Source organism: Peromyscus eremicus, chromosome 15 (genome assembly GCF_949786415.1).
Source record: "Peromyscus eremicus chromosome 15, PerEre_H2_v1, whole genome shotgun sequence".
Classification (NCBI taxonomy): domain Eukaryota; kingdom Metazoa; phylum Chordata; class Mammalia; order Rodentia; family Cricetidae; genus Peromyscus; species Peromyscus eremicus.
In genome coordinates, this window is record NC_081431.1 from 22,888,917 (window position 1) to 22,915,526 (window position 26,610).

Genomic DNA, 26,610 nt, shown 5'->3' on the forward strand with positions numbered 1-26,610 from the left:
GCCTTCTATAAGGAGAGAAATGATTACCTGCGGAATTATAATCTGTCAGTCAAAACTCTGTTTGGTTATCAAAGAGAAAGCAATATGTAGGTGTGTTATCCAAAGCAGGATTTGTCCTGGAGTGGATTGGAAAGCAGTTTGGGGGTTCCATACTGGAGCTCTTGCTATTCCCCAAGCATCGTCTGACGTGCTAACTCTGGATATCCAGATTCCATTGCCAGTAGGGAACCATGCTTCTCTGATCTCTTCCAAGGAGTCAGCAGATGTGCTTGCTCGGCCTGAATTCCTTTCAAGTCTTCCCCAACTTACTTGATGTCCTTAAGAGTATCCATCCTGGGAGAAATGGGCTTGTTTTATGAGAAGAGAAAGAAATAGATTAATAGGCAGACCATAGCCTACCCTCTACAGCTACAGAGAGGACATGAGAGCCCTGCTGGTCAGATAGTAGGGTTATTAATGGATGAGTCAGGATTACATTAAAAAACAAGTAGGTTAATTATAATAGGTGATCCTAATACAAGATAACAAAAGGAGTTATGTATTTGTGTATGTTTGTGTGTGTGTGTGTGTGTGTGTGTGTGTGTGTGTGTGTGTGTGTATGTGTTTATGTTTCTGCTACAGAGAACAACTTGTGGGAGATGGTTTTCTCCTACAATGTGGGCCCTGGGGATTGATTGAACTCAGGTCATCAGGCTTGGTGAAAACTGTCTTACCCACTGAGTCATCTCAACAGTCCCAAGATCATTTTTCATATTTTGGTAATGTCCCAAGACTTTCTTTCTTTTTTCAAGTGGTATTTGGATATCTATAAAATGGATCTTTTACTTTCAGTTGCAAAATCATAGGTTTGAGAGAAGAATCAAAATATAAGAACATAGGGCCTGGCAAGATGGCTGAGTGGATAAGAGTGGTTGCTGAGCAAGGTTGCTGAGGATTGGAGTTCAAATCCCCAGTGCCCATGTAAAAAGCTGTGCATGTGCTTGTAATGCCAGCACTTTGGGGGTCAGAGGCAGAAAGACTGTTTGGGCTTTCTGGCCACAGGTTTACCTTCAGGTTCAGTGAGAGGCACTGTTTAATAGGGGTGAGATAAGAGAATGGTAGAGGAGGGGACTGGCTGGGGTTGTTCCGATCCTCACACAGATGAATGCAAACCACAGACACACATTACACACATATTCACACATACAAAATAAAAGAAGATAAAGCAGTTACGGATTTACCTGTCTGGAATGATTAACTATAGAGTAAATTGTCATGGAATCATTTTTCACGGATTTTGGGATTTCCATTTCCTGTAAACCACAACGAAAAAGAGTCACATGCATTTGGCTCTCACAGAGACAAGGAGGTCCACGCAGACACGTCTTTGGGGAAAGGCACTGTGACGAAAGAAGTGGCATGCCAAGAGGAGGTGGGGACTAAGCTCTACCAGGTCAAGCCTGTGAGGTGTTAGCAACATTTCCCGAGAAGCAGACAAGTAACCTAAAGAGGAGAGCAACATCCCAGCAATCCAAAGGTCCTGACCAGAGAGCAGCAGAAAGGTGGCCTCGTGTGAAGGGATGAAAACATTCTCGCCTTGCATCTGAATCTATGTTTGCTCCTCCCATCTTTATGAACTTACATGTCGGACACTTATGGCATCCTATCTTTTGTCTCAGTCTTTACTAGCTGTAACTGGAGCCGCCCTCTTTGCTGCCTCCATTTATCCCTGTTACTCGAATGGCCCAGTCACCACGTTGTGGTCGTGGTTGGGAACCAGATGTATAGAAACTCCTGGTTTTAAGAATGGCTCTCTAGAGATACACTAAGCAGTAGAAAAACAGAAATCCCAGGCCCTAGATGACATGTTGACGTATTTTGATACTTTAAATTAGAGAATAATTAAGACCCCACAAACTCTCCAATGCTTTTTCTTTTCTTTTTTTTTTTTTTGAAAAGAAGCTGACAAATGGACTAGACATTAATGTTTTGGGCTTGTTGGAGAGCTTGCTCCCAGCAGGAGTTGGGAACAACAATCGAGTAAGTGGTATGAATGCCCCTTATTGTCCTTTCTTTTAGGAGCCTACTCTATAAAGCCTGTGAGTTTGGCCAGGAGTGTTTGCTTAGGGGAATCCAAGACTTCTAGCTGGGCTGTTGCTTCCGTTATTTTGAGAATGCCAAGTTTTTTTGGCTTATTTGTCAGAAAACTTGAGAACTGGCTCCCTAGTCTGTCTAGTTATTCAGAAAAATGTCCCTACAATTGTCTCATTCATAGGTAGTGGGGACAGAGGATTTCCTGGCACTTGACCAAGGCCATTCTATTATGTTGAAGATCTCTTGCTTTAGTTTTCTTTATTGTGGAGGGGTTGTGATTCTTGCCCCCCTCTTCTCTTGAGAGGCCACTTTAGGCTCTCCTAGTACTCTTCTACCTGGATGACAGCTCCTACTAGGGTTCAATCTCCTCTGTCTATTCAAGTGTTCATTGAGTGTCATGCTACATGCCGTGAGGGAAAGGGAGGATATTTAATTTGTACTTTCAAGCTGGTTGTCCCTTCCCCTTAGTGGAACACTAAGCAGTCAAGAGAACACTGGGAAGCAAGTCAGAGTAAACATTCCCTTAGAGGTGATCATCGCAGAAACTGGGATGGTCAGTCCTGCGGTTGCCTTCTCCAGTCATGAATGTTGATAATTATAATGACAAGTTTGTGAGTAATCATAACAGTAATGATGGAGGACAGAGTGGAAAGGTCTTACCTGTACTGGATGAGTGACTTGTGCATACACCGTGTTCCCTGGAGAGCCTGGAGTATCTGTGTTCTGGGAGGAATCTATGGTCAACACAGAAAGGTACAGATGGCTGTCAGTGGTAGGACTGTGGGGCTGCTTCCTGCAGGATCTTGGGTCTTTCTTGTCTCCAGAGCACTTTTTTTTATCCCCAAAGCAGTTGTTTCTAGCTTGCTCTTCCCTAAGGACTTCCGTTCTACCTCCCAATCTTTGGAGATGTAGGCTGAACAAGAACTTTCATATGGTCTATTTCTAACCTCATTTCTTGGGTGAGTTGACAGTGTTCTTATGACTTAGCATCTCAGCGACTCCCTCATGGTCAACACATGAAGGACTAAATGCCACACCCCACGGGATCTCTGGAGACACTGTTTTCACAGGCAGTTGTGACAGATTTGACTGTTTTAGAGATGAAGAATTGCAGGTTCAAGAGTATAGCTGAACTTTTCCTGTGTCCCACCTGGTCCATAGCCGCTCAGACCCAAGTAAATACACAGAGGCTTATATTAATTGAAACTGCTCGGCTATTAGCTCAGGCCTACCACTGACTAGCTCTTACACTTAAACTCAGCCCATTTCTGTTAATCTATACGTTGCCACGTGTTTTGTGGCTTTACCTGTATGCCATTACATGCTGCTCCCTGGATGGTGGGCTGGCATCTCCTGACTCACAAGAGAGCTCAGTAGACCTGTACAAAGTCACCCAGGAAGCAGTGAGACAGGAACTGGAATGCGAGTGCCCGACCTTGTGCCCTCTCTTCAACAATGGTATCTTGAAACTATCATCCATGGGATGAGACTTAGAACATGAACCTGCATTCCCATCTCTTTATCACACCTTATTTTTCAATGGTGTCTATCCACTGGGGTCTAAACCTTGATTGAACATCAATGGTGTAGTCACAGAGCCTGATTTTCAGTGTTTCATGCTCAAGCCTTATTTCTGTCCCAAACCAGCTGGGTATCAGGGGATTGTCCATGGATCCTTTCACTGGCACTTATTTTCTCCATCAGAAAGGAAGTGATCTTGACTTTGCAGAAAACCATGTTGTCCCTCACATGCTTGGGAGAAACTCTATAGGTCTCATGGTGACCAACCAGGCTCTCTGACACCATAGAGTCCAGCTGAACAGTGATGTTCTGATTTCTCTCCTCTCTCACTGTTCAGCTCTCTGGCCAGCCCCTCTCTCTCCTCTTTCATTTATCTCTTCCTGTCTGCTTTAAGTTTTGTAGTTAAGAGCATGGATGCTCACCTGGATGTTGGCTAGTCAAAGAAAGAAAACCTGAAAAATAAAAGCAGGAAGTTGAAATGCATGACTTCCAAGAGGGAAGTCTCCTGCCCCCCCTCCACTTCCCCAACAGGTGTCTTTCCAGAGGATGCAGGTGACAGGTCCCAAATGAAGGGCAGGTGAGCAAGTGCATCCTAAGGCTGTGTCCTGTTTTTCTCAGTAAAATACCTCCCTTGAAATATTAACAGATGTATGGCCACACCCCAGGGGTCATCCCAATGCATTAACTTGCCAGAGGTTGTGTCCACCTTCCCTTGACCCTCGACAACCAGGGGCCCCAGACTCTAAACACTTGCAGTCTTAGAGGAGATAGAAGAATGCAGAAGGAAAACTTACCTGTTCTTTTCTTCCAAATACATATGCATATGCACATCAAGACTATAGCCAGCAGCAATCCAATTATAAGCAATATTTTATCCTGGTGTAGCTTTTCCTTAGTTAAATCACCTAAAAAGAAAAAGAAGGAGAAGGAGGAGGAGGAGGAGGAGGAGGAGGAGGAGGAGGAGGAGAAGAAGAAGAAAAAAAAGAAGAAGAAGAAGAAAAAGAGAAGTGAAACTTCTTAGGATACATAAAATGAGGGCTCCTTTGAGCTTGTTTTAGGGTCTCTCTTGAGTGTCTTCTGGGCTGCCTACAGGGGCTGGGTATGGTCATTTATACTCCCATCTTGGGGTCCTGTCAGGCTTTCTGGGGATCCTTGGGGAAGCAGGACAGGTAGGGCCTGGCTGGGGGAGGGAGAAACCCATCCTGGCTCCTGAGGCCTTGCTCTTGGAAGAGGATTTGGGGAGGGAAGGAGGGAGACTAATGAGAGGCACAGAGTTTTAGAGCTTGTCTGTCCCCCTCCGCAGGAGTTCGGCTCCTCCCCTTGCCACTGTCCAAGCACTCACACAGGCTGCAAATCCATGCTATAATACTACACCACTGCTTGACGCTCTCAGAAAGACCCAAGGTAGGCGTTACCTGTGCAAAGACTCTGGGCAGAGACAGAGATGGACAGATTGCTGACAGCGTTCTCGGCTTGGCAGGTATAACTCTGGTCATTGGAATTCTTCGGGTCCCAGGAGACAGTGAGATTTGGTTCCCTTAAAGAGGTGCTTCCTGACGCCTGCCATCCAACTGAGACAGTATGATTTGGATTCTCCACAATACAGGTCAGGTGGATTTCACAGGTCCCATTCTCAAACACGCGAGTATGGTTGGTAACTTCTAAGTTACTCAGCCGTTCTGTGTAAAAAGACCTTAGTTAAGGACACATGACTTGGGCTGGACAGATGGTTCAGCGGTTAAGAGCACTGACTGCCCTTCCAGAGGATCCTGGTTCAGTTCCTAGCACTGACATGGCAGCTCACAACTCTAGGATCCAACACTCTCATACAGACATACATGCAGGCAAAACACCAAAGCACGTTAAAAAAAGAAAGGACACAGGGCTGTTGTGGAATATTATTTTAACTAGGCAAAGATGTGTTACATTTGTTTAAGCTGTGGAATATTACTTTAACTATGTGAAGGTGTGTTACATTTGTTTCTGCTGCCTTTGTTAATGATTCAAAGATGTCTTAACGTTTGTTTGTGCTGCATTTGTTTAATTATGTAAAGATGTGTTGCATTTGTTTCACCTTGCCTGCCTAAGGCTCCTGATTGGTCTAATAAAAAGTTGAACAGCCAATAGCTAGACAGGAGAGGGATAGGTGGGACTGGTGGGCAGAGAGAATAAGGAGGAGGAGGAGAGAACAAGGGAGAAAGAGAGGGGCACACCCGGGGCCAGAAGCCAGGCAGCCACCAGCCAGCCAGATATGAAAGTAAAAATACACAGAAGGGCTGAAGAGATGGCTCAGAGGTTAAGAGCACTGGCTGCTCTTCCAGAGGTCCTGAGTTCAATTCCCAGCAACCACATGGTGGCTCACAACCATCTGTAATAAGATCTGGCACCCTCTTCTGTATACATAATAAATAAATAAATCTTTAAAGATACACAGAAGGAAAGAAAGGTTAAAAAGCCCCAAGGCAAAATGTAGTTGAAGAGAAACAGGCTAAGTTATAAGAGTTAGTGGGACAAGGCCGAGCATTCATAACTGTAAGGGTGAGGACAGCCCCAAAGAGACACCCACATCTCAATTCCAGACTTGTGTTATCTTACTTGAATAAAAGGTCTGTGTAACGTTTATGTAAACTAGTTGAGGAGCTCATCCCGGATTTTCCAATGACAAGTGTCTGTCTAACAAATAAGCAAAGGAACATTTGAGACAAACAGAAGATGGGACATGAAGAGGTGGAGAAGGCTGAGGCAAGAATGATGGAGCCATGGCCAAGGAACATGAAGGAATCTATAGTAACCAGAAGCAGCGACACAAAGAACAGATGGCCTTCTGTCCATACCTAGAATGTCACAAGAGCTGATTGTGCCATGAAATTTGTGAAATTTTGTTTTGGCTACTTCAGGAAACAAATACATTGCCCTGAGAATACCTGACCCATTTTCGTGGAATCCTCTGCTCAGAAAATTTCCAGGCACTCTTTTCTCCCTGTCATACTTACTTGTTTTGTGTCATGTTCTTTCAGTGATGTGACTTTAACTAATGTAACAAGGCAAACTCACCAAATATTCAGGGGATATAAAGGTTAACGTGTAACCGATTTGTGGAGACATTTTATTTTAATGCTGCCTTTTAAAGAATTCCACATCTTAAGCCAAAGGGCTCTAAATGGATTTTAGATCTTGTGGACTCTTCAGTAGATAGAAATTACAGAATCTCAGTAGTCTGTAAAGTTGTCTAGTATGGAATCCAAGCCACATATTTATTTTTAAAATTGTAATAACATTTAATTTTAATTAATTTAATTTTTGTTTGTTCTTTTGAGACAGGTTCTCTGTACATAGCAACAGCTGTCCTGGAACTCACTATGTAGACTAGTCTGGCCTTGAACTCACAGAGATCCACCTGCCTCTGCCCTTGGCGTGTTGGGATTAAAGGTGTACACCATCATGACCAGGTAATATTCAGTTAATTTAACTATTTACTTTTATTTTATTTTTTATTTTTATTTTTATTTTTATTTTTTTGTGTGTGTGTGTCTGTCTGTCTCCGTGTCTCCTTCTCTCTCTCTCTTTCTCTCTCTCTGTGTCTGTGTACATGAGTGCCATGGTATGCATAAGAGGTCAGAGGACAACTTGTAGGAATCTGTTCTCTCCTTCCACCTGGACCCTGGAAGTCAGACTCAGGTCATCAGGCTTGGTAGCAAGCACCTTTGCCTACTGCACCGTCTCAATGCCTGTGGTAGTTCTAATATAATTGGCCTCCATAGGCTCATTGGGAGTGGAACTAATAGGAGCCATGGCTTTGTTGGAGTAGGTGTGGCCTTGTTGGAGGAAGTGTGTCACTGTGTGAGTGGACTTTGAGGTCTCCTATGCTCAAGATATGCTCAGTATTTCAGACCACTCCTATTGCCTGTGGGTCACGATGTAAGAACTCTCAGCTCCTTCTCCAGTATCATGGCTGCCTACATGCTGCCTTGCTTCCCACCATGATGATAATGGACTAAACCTCTGAACTATAAGTGAGCCACCCCAATTAAATGTTTTCCTTTATAAGAGTTGCTGTGGTCATGGTGTCTCTCCACAACAATAGAAACCCTAACTAAGAACACTGCCCCTGGGTAGCCAATTTAGTGCTTGGGTTTCCTGTAAAATACTGCCGCTAAGTGATTGTCCTAAAGCCTTCCATGGCATTTCTGAACGTCTCTAGTAGCTAGATTTTTCATGGTTTAGATTAATAAAGTATCTTGTTTCCATAATTTTATGTTGAAGATACTTTCATTCTTGAATATTAGGAAGGTAGGTTTATTTTTTTGAGACAGTCTGGCTATGTAGTCCAGGCTGGCCTCAAAGTCCTGGTTCTCCTGCCTCAAATTCCCACATGTTGGGTTTATAGATGTATATCATCACTCCAGTTAGAAAGGCAGTTTTTTTTTTTTTTTTTTGATTAATGATCAGTATAAGCCATCTTGAGAAATTAAATAACCTTGATAGAAAAAGTTTTCTATTAATTTTTCTATTAGTTTTTCTATGAATTGGCTCACCTGTGCAGAGCACTTCCTAAGTAGATAACTCTGCTGGGTCAGCTTGGCCTTTGTGTAATGAGAGACAGGTCAGTCACGTGGGAAATGTTAGCATTTAGGCTTCTGTACTGATCTGCTCTTAGGGTCCTGACAGGATACATCCTCAGCTGCAGCCACTAAGAGCACGCCCTGAGCGCATTCTCCCTTTCCTTATAAAAGGCGGGCCTCGTACACCTCCTGTCTCTTTCTCTTTCTTCGCTCTTGTCCCCAGGGACTGGTCTTTGTCTCCTTCTGTGCTCCTTTACTCCCCTCCCTTAAATAAATCTCCCACGTGGGCCCTGTTGTGTGGTTTGACTTCTTTGTGCCAGTTTTAAAATACAACAGGAAGTGCCACCACGTACCATCTCCGAGACTGTGATTAAACCTATGCTTTGGGCATAGGATTGTGCATACCTTGCAGAGCATTTGTAAGGAACATGTGATAGAGACCCACTGCTCATGTTAAGAATATCATCAAGTATTTTGCTTCTATTAACTCTACATTTCTGGTTGAAAGGGGGAATTGTAGTGACTGGTATAGAGAGCCACAAGAGTCAAGCTTCTAACTCAGCTCTGCTGCTATTTAACTGGCAGTGTTATCAAACCAGCTTGACTTCTGGACCTCACTGTGATGCCAAATGCCATCCTCTTTATCACTAGGCTACAGTGCATTCTTGTCGGCACATAGGGTTGCCATATGTGATTTGTACTTGTTTTTACTTTATATGTGATTAAATGCTGTATTTGGACTCACCAAAGACCCTTAGAATATAAATAATGAAGTCCGGTGGAGAGTCCTCTGTGATTATCTGGGCAGTGTATGATCCTGTGTCTGCCATTGTGAGGTTGCTGACTTGTAGAGCATAGGACTGGGTGATGTGCAGTCTCTTTCCCCACTCTGGATCAGTTTTCATGATGTGTGGATTTTCAGACTTATTTAGCTGGATGATAAGGATTATAGTGACATGTGATACTTTTCCTACGTAATTCGATGCTTCTCCTACGTAATGCCAGACGATGGCCTTCGTTCCTGCAGGAAGCTCCAGAGGAAGGGTTATAGACTCCCCTAGAACACCATTCATCACTGTTCTTCTTGTACTGTTTCGTGAAACTTCATTCCCTGTAAACACAGAAGAAGAAGGCTATAAAGCTGTCCCTGACAGCCCCTTCCATTCCTGTATACTTTCCCTTACTTCTGCCAGTCTGTTTAAGCTCTTTGGAAGAAAGCCAGAGGTATGATGAGGGAATAAAAAATGTTAGAAGTGTTGTAGTGGACATCACACCCCCGTAGCTCCACCTCCAGCAAAATATCTGGCAGTCTTGGTCAATAGGCAATTGGTCTAGTTAGATGATCCTGACTCATGGTCTACTTCTACCCTGGCTGGTCACACTTTTGTGACCTCAGCCTTTGAACTCTTTTGGCACCAATCTGTGAGAGGGATAAGGAACTTTATTAACCCCTTGACACAAACTTCAACAATCACAAGTCTTTGCTGATGGCAGTATTGTCAGGTCCAGTCATTTACAGTTTACCTAATGTCTGTCTTTGTGTCCCCATAAGATACAGTGCCCCCCTCCAGCAGGAAGTAGTGAGAGAAGCTATGCCCAAATTTCCAAATATACCAAGCTGGCTTTGGAGATGGAATTGGCTCACTCCTTCTCTAAACCCAAACATATTGCTAAAAAAAAAAAAAAAAAAAAAAAAGGTTAAGGGATACTTGTGTCCCAAATCAGAAGAACCCTCTGGTGTGGGACAGAGAAAAACCAATATTTTATTTAAAACAGGTTGATTATAAATGCAATCTCTTTCTAAAGAAGAAAGAGGGATAGTATAGATAATGATAGGATGAAAGGGTAGATTAATGAACCTACTTTTAAAGAGCAACTTGTTTTAAAATGTTTTACATTGCTATGGATTTTAGTTTATTGATACAAATTTAAAGTTAATTTTGTTATACTGTATGTGTATTTTTACTCTTGTTTAAGGTATTATGTTTATACAACTCATTTAAATTGTAATGAAACAATTAGTCTTCTATGATAGTCAAACTTATAGTCATGTTAAGTTTTCTAGGTATACATAGATGTATTTCAGTTAGGTAGGTAATCTTCAAATACTTCAAAGACCTACAGAATACAGCATTTAAAATGTTTTAAAAAATTTAGACTTTCTGGACAATGAGACATGTCTGCTCCTGGCAGCACTGATTTACTTCAGAGAGGAGGATGGGCATCAAAGACATTCTATATAGAGTTTATCTTCTTCTTGGCAAAAATAGCCATTTGGGCAAAAAACTCTTCTTGCCTGGACTGCTTGATCGACTGGACATACAGGACCCATGGGAAGGTGACCACTGAACTTTGCTTGGAAAAATGGTCCTTCAGGTTCTTGCTTCACAGAGGAAACTGCCAGACATTCTACAGGACACAGAGAAAAGTGACTGAGAGACTCTAGCCCTGTGGGCTGAAGACAGATGCCCCAACTTTACAGAGAAACTTTGGGTGACTGTCCAGGCTGCCAGCTGTCTCTGTCTACTCTTACAAGACTCCCAAAAGTTGCTTGCATCCTTCTCCCATTTCTCAGGTAGTATTATATCCTTCTGAGGTCTTTGATGTAGTTGAAGCTAGATATAATTTTCCTTAGTTATGATAAAAGATAAGTTAGATATGAAACCTTAGACTCACAAACATAGGATAGATAGGATATCTTATTTAATTTTGCCAAATACAAATAGACTAGATATTATAAATAGACTAGACAGTATAACTGTAATTCTTGCTTGATAATTGTTTTGTTATCTGTAATTTTACTATGTGAAAGTTAAAACCTTCCTTTTTGAAAAAAAGAAAAGGGGAAGTGCTGTGGGATGTTCTGTATGTCAAATGTGTTGCTCTGATTGGTTAATAAATAAAACACTGATTGGCCAGTAGCCAGGCAGGAAGTATAGGTGGGACAAGCAGAGAAGAGAATTCTGGGAAGTGGAAGGCTGAGGCAGAGAGACACTGCCAGCCGCCGCCATGACAAGGGAGATGTAAGGTACTGGCAAGCCATGAGCCACATGGCACAGTATAGATTAATAGAAATGGGCTAATTTAAGATAGATGAAGTAGATAACAAGAAGCCTGCCACAGCCATACAGTTTGTAAGCAATATAAGTCTCTCTGTGTTTACTTGGTTGGGTCTGAGCGGCTGTGGGACTGGTGGGTGAGAGAGATTTGTCCTGACTGTGAGCCAGGCAGGAAAACTCCAGCTACAGATGTTGATAACTGTCTTTGAGGCAGATTAAAAAATGTCTGTTTATGGATAAAGAGACTGAGATAGAGAGAGGTTAACTAACTTTCCTTGGTTATACATCTAAAAAATAGCAGAGCCAGGAAAGGGAGTTGGACCCCCTGGAACTGGAGTTAGACAGTTGTGAGCGGCTGTGTCGGTGCTGAGAATCAAACCAGAGTTCTCTGAGAGAGCAGCCCATGCTCTTAACTGCTGAGTCATCACTCCAGCCCCATGATTACAACTCTTTTTTTTTTTTTTTCTGGTTTTTCAAGACAGGGTTTCTCTGTGTAACAGCCCTGGCTGTCCTGGAACTCACTCTGTAGACCAGGCTGGCCTCAAACTCACAGAGATCTTCCTGTCTCTGCCTCCCAAGTGCTGGGATTAAAAGCATGTGCCACCACCGCCTGGCTGGTTACAGCTCTTACAGAGGATGCTTCTTTAGAGTCAATGCCAAAATTTTAGCACGTGTTACTCTGCTTTCTAGTGCTCTGCTTACTTGTCTACCTGTGAGTATTCTTGTATTTCAACACTTAGCACTTAGCACTCTGCACAGTGTTTGACACATGATCTGTGGAAATGTTTGGCTATCAGTCAACAAATAAACATGATTGTGACATCCACTTTCTTGGGGGTCTCTTGTTTTCCAGGGATTGGGTCATGTAACTATGTGTTTGTGGGGTGGTCCAGAGGATCCTGACACTTACTCAGCAGTTACATGACTTTGCACTTCTGCTTTCTGTCCTGAATTGTCAGACGGTCTCCAGGCACATCCGGATCGCCATCACACATCCCCTTCTGCACCGCATGTTTCCCATCAGCCTTTTGACACATGGCTATTTGTCATCTTGACCTCTCTTTCCTCTCAGAATCATATGACTAAACTATAACAAGCAAAGTCTGGAGTCCAAAAGGCTTCCTCAAGTAGTATTCTATTTATTTAAAATCAAAACCAAGCAAGATGAATCTGTATTGTTAGAAATCATAGGACTCACCAGGAACTCTTCCTCCCATTGCCTAGCATATTCCTTTAAGTTCTCTTGATTTTATAGATCAAAATTATTAGGTTTTTTGTGGTTATGGTTTTGAGACAAGCTCTTATATAGAGCCCAGGCTAGCCTCAAACTGGCAATCCTCTGCCTTAGACTCCTGAGGCCTAGGATTACAGGCATGTGTCACTATGCCTGGATTATTAGTTTACTCAAAAAGAACAATTGTATTCTACTATTTACTTAGTTTTATGCTAATTTAATGGGTGAAAATTTAGAAATTATGCCATCCAGATTGGTTCCCCTTTATATATCTACTTCTGGTCTGGATCTGGGGAATACATAGTTGTATCTATGAGCAAGATAGTCCCGATTTGCTGGTTTGCTATCTGACAGAGAAGACTGACAGGTGAATGAGTAGCTATGGTGTGGTGTGTAGGCATTGACTTGGGATTAGGTTTGCCTCTACATTGTCCAAGTACCACTATTATACCATCTATGTTGAGTACTCTTTATTTTTCTTTATTACAATTATGATGTTATTTCCTCATTTTCTTGATAAATGAGAGCAGGCATTATGCTTGTTTCCTATGTACTCTTACTGCTTAGCACAGTTTCAAGCCAATAAATAATGAATTGATGGAGGTACATATGTGCTTTACGGAAGCACAAATAGTGAATGATGGGCCCGGCACAGTTATGAAGGAACAAGCCACAACATATGATGTAGGAAGATTCTGAGTAACAAGAGGGACTTTCCTGTTGCTCAGTGACTTGTGAATTTCCTGGATGATTCTGCTGTGTTTACACTGCTGTCACTTCTGTCTGAAATGCTTGCCCCTTCATTTCTACATGGCAAGTGGTTACTTATCTTTGAAAGATTGCTGAAATACCTGTTTGCCTTTGATTATATTTGTGGAAGTTTTCACTGGTCCAGGGGGAGAAGAAGGGAACTGTGTTGAAGATAGAGAGGTACATGGACAGAAGGAATAGCAGGAGTAGTTCCCCACAGGTCTAAAACAAAATAATGGCAAAACCAGATTTGAGCCAACCTGCTTATAGTGCATGAAGATCAGAAGTTATGGAGCATGTTCAAAATGACCACCAGGTAATATGGTTCGGCCCAGAGGAAACACAGAATTTTTTTTTTCTGGAGATGCTTTTAATCACTCTGGGCCAATACCTTTGGTGTGGAAACTGTTCTGGGACATCCAAGTGCTCTGCTGGCAGTAAATATGGAGGAGTAGAGAACAGAAGAGTAGAAGTTGGAAAGGTGCTTCATGGTGGCTCTGGCTGTGGCAGGCTACTTGGCATTTTGCAGGGAGGCTAGGAAGAAAACATCCCTTTGGCACTCTATAAACCACTGCAGGACCACTGGGACTATGGAGAGGGTGCTGATATTCTCTGGTGATATCAAACCAAGCAAAATCATCTCACATCTCATAGTTTTTATGTTCCACCTAATGGATGATGTGTTTCTGGGAACATGAATGTCTGGCTTAGCTTTTTATTTCTCCAGAAGTTGCTTCAGAGTATCCAGTGAAAGCTATGCAGACTGAAATTAGAATTTAGAAAGTCTTAAAGGGTCACCTGAATAGCAGGAATTTACTTTGTCAGGTTTTAGTAAATGTAGAGTACTTTGGAGAAGTAGAAAAGTATATGGAAAACAGTGTTTCAGGAAGGATAAGGCATAGGTGGGCATACTATGGCCCTGAAAAGGAATGAAAAGTCGCAAGAAATCCTGGTGTTTCTAACCTAGAAGACTTAGGTCTGTTCATATGTGGGGCATTTACCCACCAATCCCACAGTTCGCCAGAGTTTTCTTGAGTGAGAGCAGCAGGAAATATTAGGTAGAAGGATTTAGAGTGTGGAGATAAACAGATAGAAAATACAGGATAGCCTTGAGAGGGCCTGGAACCTATTCCAATGAGCCCTGACTGTCTCTGCCCTAAGGTATTTATAGAAACTCCAAGGGGTGGAGCGAAAGACCTTCCCCCAGCACAGCCAAGTTCAGACCATCTCAGATACCTGCACTCAGGCCCATGTTCCAATCATCCTCTCTATGTGGACCTGTTGGGTAAAGCCACGAGGGACCTGAAAATGGGCTCCCACATTCATAGCCAAAGGGGATACAGTGGGCTGTCTTATTCCTAGGCAATGAATTCAGAATGAAAGAAAGTGGGGCCTGATTAATCAAGCAATTTGACAGAGAAAGGAAGAGAAACAGACCTTTTAGGTGGAGGTGGGACAAAGGAAAGGTAGACATTAGGATAGTTAGAGCCCTTGGTAAATTTAGAGAAAATGAAGCAGTGCGTGGAGAAGGGCTTTGAAGATATGGTGGAAAGGAATGTTTAAAACACAGAGTTGCTTCTGAGGAGGAAGCCAAAGTGAGCTCTGGAGCACAAGTGTGGTGTCAGTTTTGAATGGAGGTGGCTGTCTTCTGCCATCAAGGTAAGTAAGAATGAGGCTAAGACTTTAAGAGATTTATAGGTGAAGGGCAATATTTAGACACTTCAAATAGCTTGATCTCAAAGTTGTAAGATGAATTTATTGGATAGGTCCCGAAGGAAGATATTCTTGGATCATTCCCCAAGACAGACTATATGTGAAGGCACAAAGTCAGTTTCAAAGAATTCTAAAAGTCTCAAATAATAGAAAAACTCTTCTTTGACTACTATGGAATTAAACCAGAAATCAAGAACAGAAAGAAAAATGGAAAATTTGCAAATAATGTGTAAGTTAGACTTCACTGTCTAAAAACAGTCAATGGACTAAAGAGGAAACCACAGTGGGATTAGATTGTATCCTGAGAGACATGGACGTGAAAGCACAGTGTGTTAAAACATAGGGAGGCAGCAAAAGCGTGGAACAGAGGAGTATTTGTAGCTGTAAATGCTTATATTAACAAAGAAGGAAGATCTCAAGTCAATAATTCAACAACAAAGCCAAAGACACCAGGGAAGAAAAGTAAGGAAAGAGAAAGAAAAAGAGAAGAAGCAAACAAACAAAAATCCTTACTCTCCAGCGATTCTCAACCTGCGGGTTGTGACTTTGGAAAACACATATTTCCGATGGTCTTAGGAACCGAGACACTGTTCAGTAGCAAAATTACAGTTATGAAGTAGCAACAAAAATACATTTATGGGCCAGATGGTGGTGGCGCACGCCTTTAATCCCAGCACTCGGGAGGCAGAGGCAGGCAGATCTCTGTGAGTTCGAGGCCAGTCTGGACTACAGAGTGAGTTCCAGGAAAGGCGCAAAGCTACTGTCTTGAAAAACAACAACAACAAAAATACATTTATGGTTGGGAGTTTCTAGGACCATTGGAAATATGTGTTTTCCACTGGTTGTGACCTACAGGTTGAGAACCACTGATAAACTGAATGTGGGAAAATACTTAACAAAATATCAACAAACTGAACAACACTATATATATATATATCATGAGGTTATACATCATGAATAAATGAAATTTATCTCAGAAATGTCAGAGTAGTCAAACACACACACACACACACACACACACACACACACACAAATCAATGCAAATTGGGCAGTGGTGGCACACACCTTTGATCCCAGCACTTGGGATCTCTGAGTTTGAGGCTACCATGATCTACAAAGCGAGTTCCAGGACAGTCAAGGCTACACAGAGAAACCCTGTCTCGAAAAAAACAAACAGAAACAAAACAACAACAAAACCAAGACAAAACAAAATAATAACAAAACAGAGCAACACATGGATATTAACAAAATAAAGGAAAAAAAGACACGATATCTCCTGTGATATAGAAAAAGATTTGAGAAAACTCAACACTGAGAATCAGGGACAAAAAGGGAACATCTATAACCTGATAAAAGGCATTTATGAAAACCTACAGCTAGCATTCTACTTAATATGTGTGCTGGATAGTTGACTTGACAACTTGACACAAGCTGAAGTCACCTGAAAGGAGGGACTATCAACTAAGAAAATGCCTCCTCAGAGCCAGGCGGATCTCTGTGAGTTCTAGGCCAACCTGGTCTACAGAGCGAGATCCAGTATAGGCACCAAAACTACTCAGAGAAACCCTGTCTCAAAAAGAAACAAACCAACAAACAAACAAACAAAAACCAAACCAAACCAAACCAAACCAAACCAAACCAAAACAACAACAACAACAACAACAACAACAACAACAAATGCCTCCTTAAGATAGGGTTGTAGGCAGGCCTGTAGGCATTTTCTTAATTAGTGAATGATGGGAGAGGGCATAGCCTATTGTAGGTGGTGCCACACCTGGTCTGGTGGTCCTGGATTCTATAAGAAAGAAGGCTGTGCAAGCCATGAGGAGCAAGCTAGTGAGCAGCACCCCTCCATGACCTCTGCATCAGACCCTGCCTCCAGGTTCCTGCCCTATTTGAGTTTCTGCCCTGACTTCCTTCAATGATGAACAGCCATATGGCTCTTTCCTCTCTAACTTGCTTTTTGGTCATGATGCTTCATCACAACAGCAGAAATCCTAAGACAATAAGGAAGACCGAATGTCTTCCAGTTAAGACTGGGAGAAGATGATACCCACTTCCACCACTTCTATTCAGTGTTGTTCTAGAAATTCCAGCCAGAGAAAATAGGTTAAAAAAAAGAAACAAAAAGCATATCAATTTTTAAAAAAAGTAAAATGATTCCCGCTCAAGATGCTGTGGCCATATAAACAGAATTTCCTAAAGAATCCACAAAAGTAACCAGAGCTAATAAGTGAATTCAGCAAAGTTGCAGGTCACAAGATCACACATACAAAAACTAGTTTGGCTGAGTGTGGTGGCTCATGCCTTTAATCTCAGCACTTGGGAGGCAAAGGCAAGTGAATTTCTGTGAGTTCAAGGTCAGCCTAGTCTTCATAGTGAGTTCCAGGATTCCCAGGGCTATGACAAGAGAAATTATCTTAACAAACAAAAACAAAACCCCAACAAAAACTACTTTTTGTATTTGTCTACACTAGCAATGAAGAACAATCTAGAAAAGAAATGAAGAAAACAAATTCCACTTACAATAGCATCCAAAAAACAACATAGCGAGGGGTATATAGATTAGCACCAACCTTAGAAGAGAAGCGTCTTCTGTCATGGGCAACAATGAATGCCATGACTCCTAGTCAAATGGTGAGACTAGGTTGAGTGCTCATCCCTAAATAAGACATCTATTTCAACTTCGAAAGGCTCAGGAAACATCAGGGAAGATGATGTGGAAAGAATGTAAGAGACTGAGACTGTGGAGGGGAGGCTATGAAATGCTGTTTTCTAGACCCAGAAAGTTTCACTCCTGAACTCACTGCAACTATGGTTACTTGCACAAGATCAAGCCAACAAAACCAGTCAATATTCCAGCAGGCAGCACTAATTGGACTCGGAGGGCTACAGAAACAACACCACCCCACAAAAGCAGCTCAGTTCCAGGCACAGATACTCCATAGGAGTTATTGGTCAGGGAGGCCCTAGAGAAGCCTCAAACACACCGGCTGTTGCAATTGCTCTTGGTTGCCCACCATAACAACACGGTAAGACCCTATTGCTGAAGATACCACTCATTTTGGATATAGGACATAGAGAAATCAACCTCTACCTTATGAAGACACTCTCTTCCTGCTGGTGAACTTACTTAATGCCAGAAGGTACTGTGCAAGCTGCTAGGGGAGAAAAGCTGTCAATGGCCTCTCCCAGTGCTGAACCTTGTATGCTACAACATTGACATGTGGGCAAGATATGTCTTCTGGTTCAATCATAGCATGAAAGGTTATGGGGGGTAACCAACTATTTTCTGATCAGATATAAGGTCTGTTTCACAGGAAAGATTTTGTACCTGGTATGTTAACATGGTTAGAAGACTTTGACAGGGGAAATCATAGGCCCTAGGCAAGGAAGAGGGAACTTACTATTGTTTGCTAGCATTTTGCTAAATGTTCATTTGGTCAAACTGAGTTCTAAACGTTTGTGTTTATACCCACAGATTTGTGCTGTTCTCAACTTTGGTCAGGGAAGCTTCTTGTTGCAACAGGTAGTTAATGCAAAGACTCATAACTGGCCGAAGTACTGGGTATAAATAACTCTGGGTGCTCAATTGTGAATGGGTCATTAATATCAACTTCTCACTATTCAAGGCTCAGGGACTTCAAAGGAGAGGGAGAGAAAAGAATGGAAGAGCTGTGAAATACTGACTTCTAGACACGAAGGGGATGTTGTATGTAACGACTCACAGCACCTGTGGCTACCTGCATAAGAGAAGCCAGTCAAAATTTCACACATAGCAGAGGGTCTAAGGGGCAGTTAATGGCTGCTGAGGGAGAGAGATTCATTCTCCTTTGGGATTGTGGCTGATAGTAGGTTGTTCATGCCTCAGTGGATGGCTACACACTCATATGTATATGGGCAGCACTAATTGGACTCAGAGGGCCATTAATGGCAGCCTAAATAAAAGAAGAAGAAAGGATAACATGAAGCTGAGAGGGAGGTAAAGTGGGGTGGGGGTGCTAAAGGGGAGTGGGAGAGAGGAAGTGGTGAATGGATTGACCAATGTACACTGAATAGATGTATGGAACTTTCAAAGAAAATAAAAGTTTCCATATAACAAATGAGTCTATTAAGCAAATGTCAAAGCAACTTTCATAATGGAAGAATATCTCTACCAGCTGTATATCCTAGTAGAGGATTAATATCTAAAATATGCAAAGAACTGAAAAAAAATGAACATTAAAAAACAAACAACCTAATCAAAAAACGGGCTAGGGAAATGAACAGAGAATTTTCAAAAGGAGAAACACAGAATACTAATAAACATTTTAAAAAGTATTCAATATCCTCTCCCATGAAGGCAATGAAAATCAAAACTATTTTGAGATTCCATTTCAGGCCATTGAGAATGGCCAACATGAAGAATACAAATTATTATAAATGATGGTGAAGATGTGGGGAAAGAGAAAGCCTCGTCCTCTGTTAGTAGGAACGGAAATGTGTACTGTGGAGTTCCTCAAAATACTAGAAATAGAACTGCCATATGATCTAGCAATACCACTCCTGGGTATATACCCAAAGGATTCCACATCCTACCACAGTGAACCTACATAACTATGCTCACTGATGCTCTGTTCACAATAGCTAGAAAATAGATTCACCCTAGATGACCATTAATAGATGAATGAATTATTAAAATGTCATACATATACAAGATAGAATTTTTGTTCAGTTAAAGAAAAATGAAATTTAAGGAAAATGGGTGGAACTAAAATTTTCCTGAATGAAATAATCAAGACCTAGGAACACAAATGCCACATGTTCTCTCTTATATGCAAGATCCTAGCATCAATTTTTTTTTTTTTTGGTTTTTTGAGACAGGGTTTCTCTGTGTAGCTTTGTGCCTTTCCTGGAACTCACTTGGTAGCCCAGGCTGGCCTCGAACTCACAGAGATCTGTCTAGCTCTGGCTCCTGAGTGCTGGGATTAAAGGCGTGCACCACTATTTTTAGTTTTTAAGCTGAAAAAAGTGGTACAAAGTAATTGTTCAAGTCCTTTTACCAAACCAAAAATTTCAGTTATAAAACAACCTCAGGCAGTTAAATATTTCCCATTGTGAAAAAAATTAAAGAATTAGTTGCTATCCTTATGCCAAAATAAATAAATAAATAAATAAATAAATAAATAAATAAATAAATAAATAAATAGGAAAAGATGCTGGGACAAATGGATATCTAGATACAAAAGAATGAAGCGAAGTTTCCATCTCTCACACCAGCTTAAACTATAGCCAGTCGTGGTGGCACATGCCATTGATCTCAACATTTGGAGGCAGAGGCAGGGAGATCTCAATAAGTTCCAGGCCAGCCTGATCTACATAGTGAGTTTCAGGCCAGCCAAGACTACAAGTGAATCCCAACAAAATCTCAACAAAACAAAACAACAAAACAAAAGTCAAACTATGTCAAGTATCTGTAAGAGTTAAATCTATAAAACTCATAGAAGAAAATGTAAGAGCTGGGCTGGGGGTACAGCCAGTGGTGGTGTACTTGCTTAGCACTCATAAAGCTCTGGATTGGAACTACAAACAACCATATTAATGATCTTGAATTTGACAATGGATTCTTAGATAGGATACTGAAAACACAAGCAACAAAAGAAAAAATAAGTAAATTCTATTATATCAAAATTAAAAAAATATGTATCAAAGGATGTTAGGACACAATGTCTTAGCAGCAGATCCTTAACATTCGGTTAGATGAGACACAATAGGTCAGCCATTGTATGCTTTCATTTAGTTGCCCAATGGATGCAGGAAGCATATTGTGGTTGGCTAGGAGATGAGGACGGGAAGAAATGGGAAAATGGGAGGCAAGGAACAGCTTTCTCTCTTTCTGTTAGGTACGATCCAAAAGAATTGAAGTATAAACTCTACCACTGAGCTACATCCTCAGCCTGGAATTTTCTTTTTGAGCGATGGGCATTTTAAAACAGTAGAAGTGATGATTGTAGAACACGTGCTATGTGAATTTCATCTTGAAAATTAAAAAAAGGCCTTAGCATGAGTAAAGGAAACAACCTGAGCTAGATCTAGAGTGAGGGACCCAAAGCAGAGAGGTGTGAGGCACGGAAGGCTAGAGATCTCACGTGGGGGGAATACAGAGTCTGAGCAATGGAAAGTCATGTGTATTTGAGCATAATAACAAGATGGGAAACAGCACTCTGGCTTTGATGAGGTAAAATAATCACTTGAACATGCAGATGGTTGTTAAAAAAAAGATAACGGTACTCAGGGGGAGGGCCATCATAGACAACAAAATAATCTATTAGCACTAGAACCATATACGCTTTTGACTCAAAGAATTTCAGAACCAGGGCTGCAGGTGTAGTTCAGTGGCAGAATGATAACCTGCTCAAGGCTCTAGGTTGGATCCTTAGCTGCCAAACAAATGGAAGAAGGAAAGAAGGAAGGGAGAGAGTAGGAGGCAGGAAGATTTCAGAGCCAGCCCCATGTTTTTCCTTTACTTATACATCCAGCCACTGCTCTTCCCTGGGTCCCAGAGTACCTGCATCTGCTTCCTTCAAACTCACCCAAAGGATTAGTTCCTATTTTCCTCTGGCACGAGTTCCAGTGTGACTACATTTCAGAACCTTGCTACTCAAGGTGTGTTCCATGGGCAGGCAACACTATAACACCTGGGAGTTTGTTAGAAATGCCCGAGTCATAGCTTCCTCTCAGAGTCTCCATCCTAATAAAAATCTCAAGGTATATACACATTAAAGTTTGACAAATTCCTATGTAGAAAGAATAAATAGAGAAGTCGCTGAGATCCATCAAGTTGCTTGATTTCATTTACAACCATTGTTTTGCTTTTAGTAAAGTTTTTCTATTTTGGTTTGCTGTGTAGCCCAGGTTGCCTCAGTATTCTAAACTGTGGTTAAAAGCATGGACCATCACACTTGGATGTTAGACTAGTTTCAAAAAAAAATGTTTTTGTTAGGATCTATTAATTATATGTAGCAATAGGTTTCATTGCATTTTCATACATGTATATATTTTGATCATATTTACCCACAGTACCTCTCTGACCCCTTCCCACTCCTGTTAATCTCCTTAACTAATCCATCTTCTTCTTTTTTTTTTTTCCTTTTTTTCCCCCTTCTGATGAGCCAATGAGTTTCTTAGGGTTGCTTACAGGAACATGGGTAAAGGGTTATGTACAGAGGCCGGGACACCTTACAAGTGGCCACACCACCAAGGGAAATGTCTCTCCCTCCCCAACCAACCATTAACCATTTATAAGTCCCAAGGGAGGGGTGAACCTGATTGGTCTCCTCCATCTCCTTGACAGGATGTTGTTAGGCCTAATTTTGTGCATGTCTTGTGCTGATTAATCACAGCTGCCATGCACTAAAGAGGACAGCTGTCATGTCACGAGGTAGGTTAGTGTTGCCCCCAAGGAAATGAGTTCAAGGGAACAAAGGGGACTGGGGTGAGGGGTAAATCAGCAAAGTGCTTGCCATGTACGCAGGACCATCTGAGTTCAGATCCCCAGGACCCAAGGACAAAGCCCAGGGAATGTAATGTAAAGCCAGTGCTGTGTTCTCAGCACTGGGGAAACGGGGAGGAGCCCTGGGGCTTACTGGTCAGGCAGCCTAGCCAAGTGAGCAAGCTTCAGGTTCATTGAGAGCCCCATCTCAAAAAATAAAGGTAGAGAGAGGAGCAGTTGTTGAAGACACTCAATGGATGTCCTTCTCTTGCCCTTACACATGTATAAACACACAAGAATAAGTAGATGCTCATTTATGCACACAAAAGGAAACAAGATTAGATTTCCAACATGGTTCATCTTTGACCTAAGTTTCTTAAATGGAATCAGGATATGTCTCGCCTACCTGAAAGCTTGTAGTGAGAGAGTTATTCTCTCCAGCTTCTCGGAGAGCATCTTTGTCCTACATACTTGCCACAGTGGTCTTGTCTTTCCTCACTCACTCTAAACTTTCCTGCTACGTTTCCCTCCCCCTCCCATGTGTCTTTATTTGATTCCTTCCCTACTAAACTTCTCACATCATTTCCACCTGTTCCAGAAAGTTCTTCCTCACCACCCAGGCCAGAGCAGTTCCCTTGTTTTTGGTGTGCTGCCTAGTTTTACCTTGCAACCAGACTCTCCACTTTCCACCCCAGCAACCACAGCTCTGCTCCACTGAGCGGTTTCTGACCACCTGCAAAGTGCAGTCAACCATGTTCTTCACTTTACACCCTCCCCCACAGCTGCGTGGCAGTGAGCTGTTACTTAGGCTCTGTACCTTCTTTCCTCATGCACAGATGGGGACTGAGCCCTCATATTTCACAGGCTTGTTAGAAGAAGAATCCACAGAGATGTGGAGGAGGGATTTTAATGAGAGAACTCTCAGAAATTTCCAGTTTTACAGAGATAAACATGAGGTTAAAAACCCAAGTCGCGGGTCGGTCCCAGGATGAGAGTGAAATAATTCTCATCCTTTTCTGTATCTTGTATGTGTTTCCCGAGGTTCTGTCCTGGCTCCTCTGTTCTCCTCAGTCTGACTTAGTCTCTGTTCTCACAGCCTTAGCCTTGGGCCTCAGTTTCCAGCTGCTTTCAAGAACCTCCTCTTGGCTATTGCACTGAAACCATAAAACAAACAGATCCGAAGAGGAGCTGACCTTCCTCCTAGTGGCTACTCCTCGGTTCCCCCTTCCTACCTCTGTCCCCGTCTCTGACTGTCCTGTCTGCAATGTGACTTCTCTCTCCATTCTCTCTCTCTCCCTCCCTCCCTCCCTCCCTCTCTCTCTCTCTCTCTCTCTCTCTCTCTCTCTCTCTCTCTCTCTCTCTCTCTCTCTCTTATTTCTTCAAAATTATTTGTTGCTAGCCAGTGCACATTTTACTTGTTTAGAGCTTATCTTCCCTGCCAAGATGTTAATTCGGTAAGAACAGGAATTTTGCTGACTTAGGTCCTGATGTAGCTCCCGAAACGACTACAGTGCCAGCTGTCCAGCAGGCGTCTAATGAATGGTTAAATGGTTATCAAATGACTGAATGAATCTTCCTTTCCTCTTATTTCTGTTGTCAACTAATCTAGTTAGTTCTATGTCTGCAGTATGTCTTGATTTTTCTCATGTTCCTGACAGGTTGAGTCACTTTTTTGTTTGTTGTTTGTTTGTTTTTCAGCCTATTGCTGGCTAATGAAATTTTGGCAAGTTATTTAAATTATCGTAGTCTCAGTTTCTTGTGTCAACATGAAGAAGCTATTACTAGAATAAATTCACATACATGCCATAAGACTTCTAAACATAATGCGTGTTTAATATCTAGCCCGTTTCTGGAGCAAAACAAGTGCTAGCTATTTTTTTTCTCAGTGAACTCCCTCCAGGCTAGGTCTGAGTTAGCAGCCTTTTGTTTGAGCTCCTAGAACACTATACTTCAGCCCAGATAGACACCCTGTGACTTGCAGACATGATGTGAGCCTCCCTGCTCTCTCACATAGCAGGGAAAAGAAGCAGGCTCAGCCAGTCCCTTCCTAACTGCAGTGCTGGAGTGTCAGTATTTGAAGGAAAATTGAAGCTCAGAAAAGTTAATGAATTCCGCCCCCCACCCAAGTTACACAGTATCACAGCAGTTAAAATGTAGAAGACTTTTTTCCCCCCTTAAACTTATTTTTGTACCACGACATGCTGGTCACCAACAGTCCCCGACTTACAAAGACTCATGTTCTGTGCCACAGAAACAGTCAGCCGCAGCTGAAATGTTTGCCCTAAAGCAGGACCGCAGCAGTCTGAGGGAAGCGGTTTGCTATCAACCACCTTGAACTTCCTCGATCTCTGAACAGAGAACCAGGCAGTCAGCCCGATCTAGATGACTTAGACTGAGCAAGTTGTCCCAAAGAAGGGACTCATTCAGCGATAATATCAGTGTCCACAGACATTTACCTGAGCCAAGGCAGAAGATAAGCGGGAACAGCCAGATCATCATCTGACGGGCGGAGTCAGGCGCCGGAGCCCTTGAGACAACCATTCTTCACCAGCTTGTCTCTGAGACTTCCCTTTTCTCTAGTGATGAGAGCTCTTCCTCTACGCTGGCAAACCTCTGGTTATTGATCTTTACCTTCACACATTGCTTATAGAAATGCCTCGGATAAGTTAAGACTCCTAGTAATGGTGGATACAGAAACTGAACTGGCCATCTCCTGTAACCAGATAAGACTTCCCGAGGAGGGATTGGGACCCCAACCTGGCCACAAAACCTTCGACCTACAGTTTGTCCTGCCTGTCGGCTGTGCTGAAGAAACGGCGGCGCAGAAATTGTGGGAGTGGCCAACTAATGGCTGGACCTGCTTGAGACCCATACCACAAAAACGAGTCCACCCCTGACAGGGCCTGGAGAGTAAAGAACTAGAGGCTGGATAGCCCAGAGACCTAGGATAGAACCAAACACACCCGGAAAAAAAAAAAAAGACAATGAAATGATTCCTAATGATATTCTGCTATAGACAGGCACCTAGCGTAATCGTCAGAGAGGCTTCACCCAGGAACTGATGGAAACAATGCAGAGACCCACAGCCAAACATTAGGCTGAACTCAGGGAATCCCGGGGAAGATGGGAAGAAAGGATTGTAGAAGCCAGAGGGGTCAAGAAGACCTCAAGAAAATCCACAGAGTCAACTTACCTGGGCTCATAGGGGCTCACCGAGACTGAAGTGGCAATCAGGGAGCCTGCATGGGACTGACCTAGGCCATCTGCATGTATGTTATGGTTGTGTAGCTTTGTGTTTTTGTGGGATTTCTAATAGTGGGAGTGGGGGCTGTTTCTGACTCTTTTGCCAGCTTTTGGGACCCCCTTTCTCTTCCTGCGTTGCCTCGTCCAGTCTTAATATGGGGGAGGCGTCTACTCTTATTGCAACTTGATATACCATGTTTGGTTGACATCCCTGGGAGGCTGTGGGGCGGCTACCCACCAACCCCACAGTTCCCCAGAGTTTTCTTGAGTGAGAGCAGCAGGAAATATTAGATAGAAGGATTTAGAGTGTGGAGATAAACTGATAGAAAATTCAGGATAGCCTCCAGAGAGCCTGGAACCTATTTATTCCAATGGGCCCAGACTGTTTCTGCCCTAAGGTATTTATAGAAACTCCAAGGGGTGGAGCAAAAGACCTCCCCCCAGCACAGCCAAATTCAGACCATCTCAGCCACCTGCACTCAGGCCCGAGGTCCTGATCATCCTCTCTATGAGGACCTGCTGGGTAAAGCCACTCAGAACCCGAAAATGGGCTCCCACAGGAGGCCTGCCCTTTTCTGAAGGGAAATGGAGGAGGAGTGGGAGGCTGGGAGGGGAGGAGGTAGGAAAACTGTTGTCGAGATGTAATATATAAGAGAAGAACAAATAAATTAAAAAAGAAACACCTTTATAATTTTAACTTAAAAAATTTAGGGAGACTTGTATCATGAGTTGTCTTCTGAAGTGTCTGTCAGATCCTAGTGTTTTGTAGTGTTGCTCAGGTCCTCTATTTACACATTTCCTGTAGTTCTGACCCCAGAAGATTCATCTGCCGGAGCCTTGGTCTCCAGTGTGGAGACTCAGAGGGGTGGTGGGATCTCTGAGCAGTGGGTCCTAAGGGGAGACTATTAGGTGCTTTGACCGTGGGTTTTCAGGTGTGCAAATGCCTCTGAACCACCCGTATGCTCACAGATAACCCCTCACTCA

The 26,610-nt window shown here is 42.5% G+C and overlaps 1 protein-coding gene across 1 annotated transcript; it reads right to left on the reverse strand.

Moving 5' to 3' along the window:
* Window positions 1-25,160, reverse strand: Slamf6 (SLAM family member 6). The gene is made up of 7 exons (XM_059281063.1): window positions 24,840-25,160; window positions 8,902-9,267; window positions 5,010-5,273; window positions 4,285-4,351; window positions 2,734-2,986; window positions 1,221-1,292; window positions 1-347 (listed from the first exon to the last, which is right to left on the reverse strand). Exons 1-7 carry the CDS (start codon window positions 24,922-24,924, stop codon window positions 306-308), a joined length of 1,149 nt encoding a protein of 382 aa, XP_059137046.1. The 5' UTR covers window positions 24,925-25,160; the 3' UTR covers window positions 1-305.
* Window positions 25,161-26,610: the final 1,450 nt, after the last annotated feature.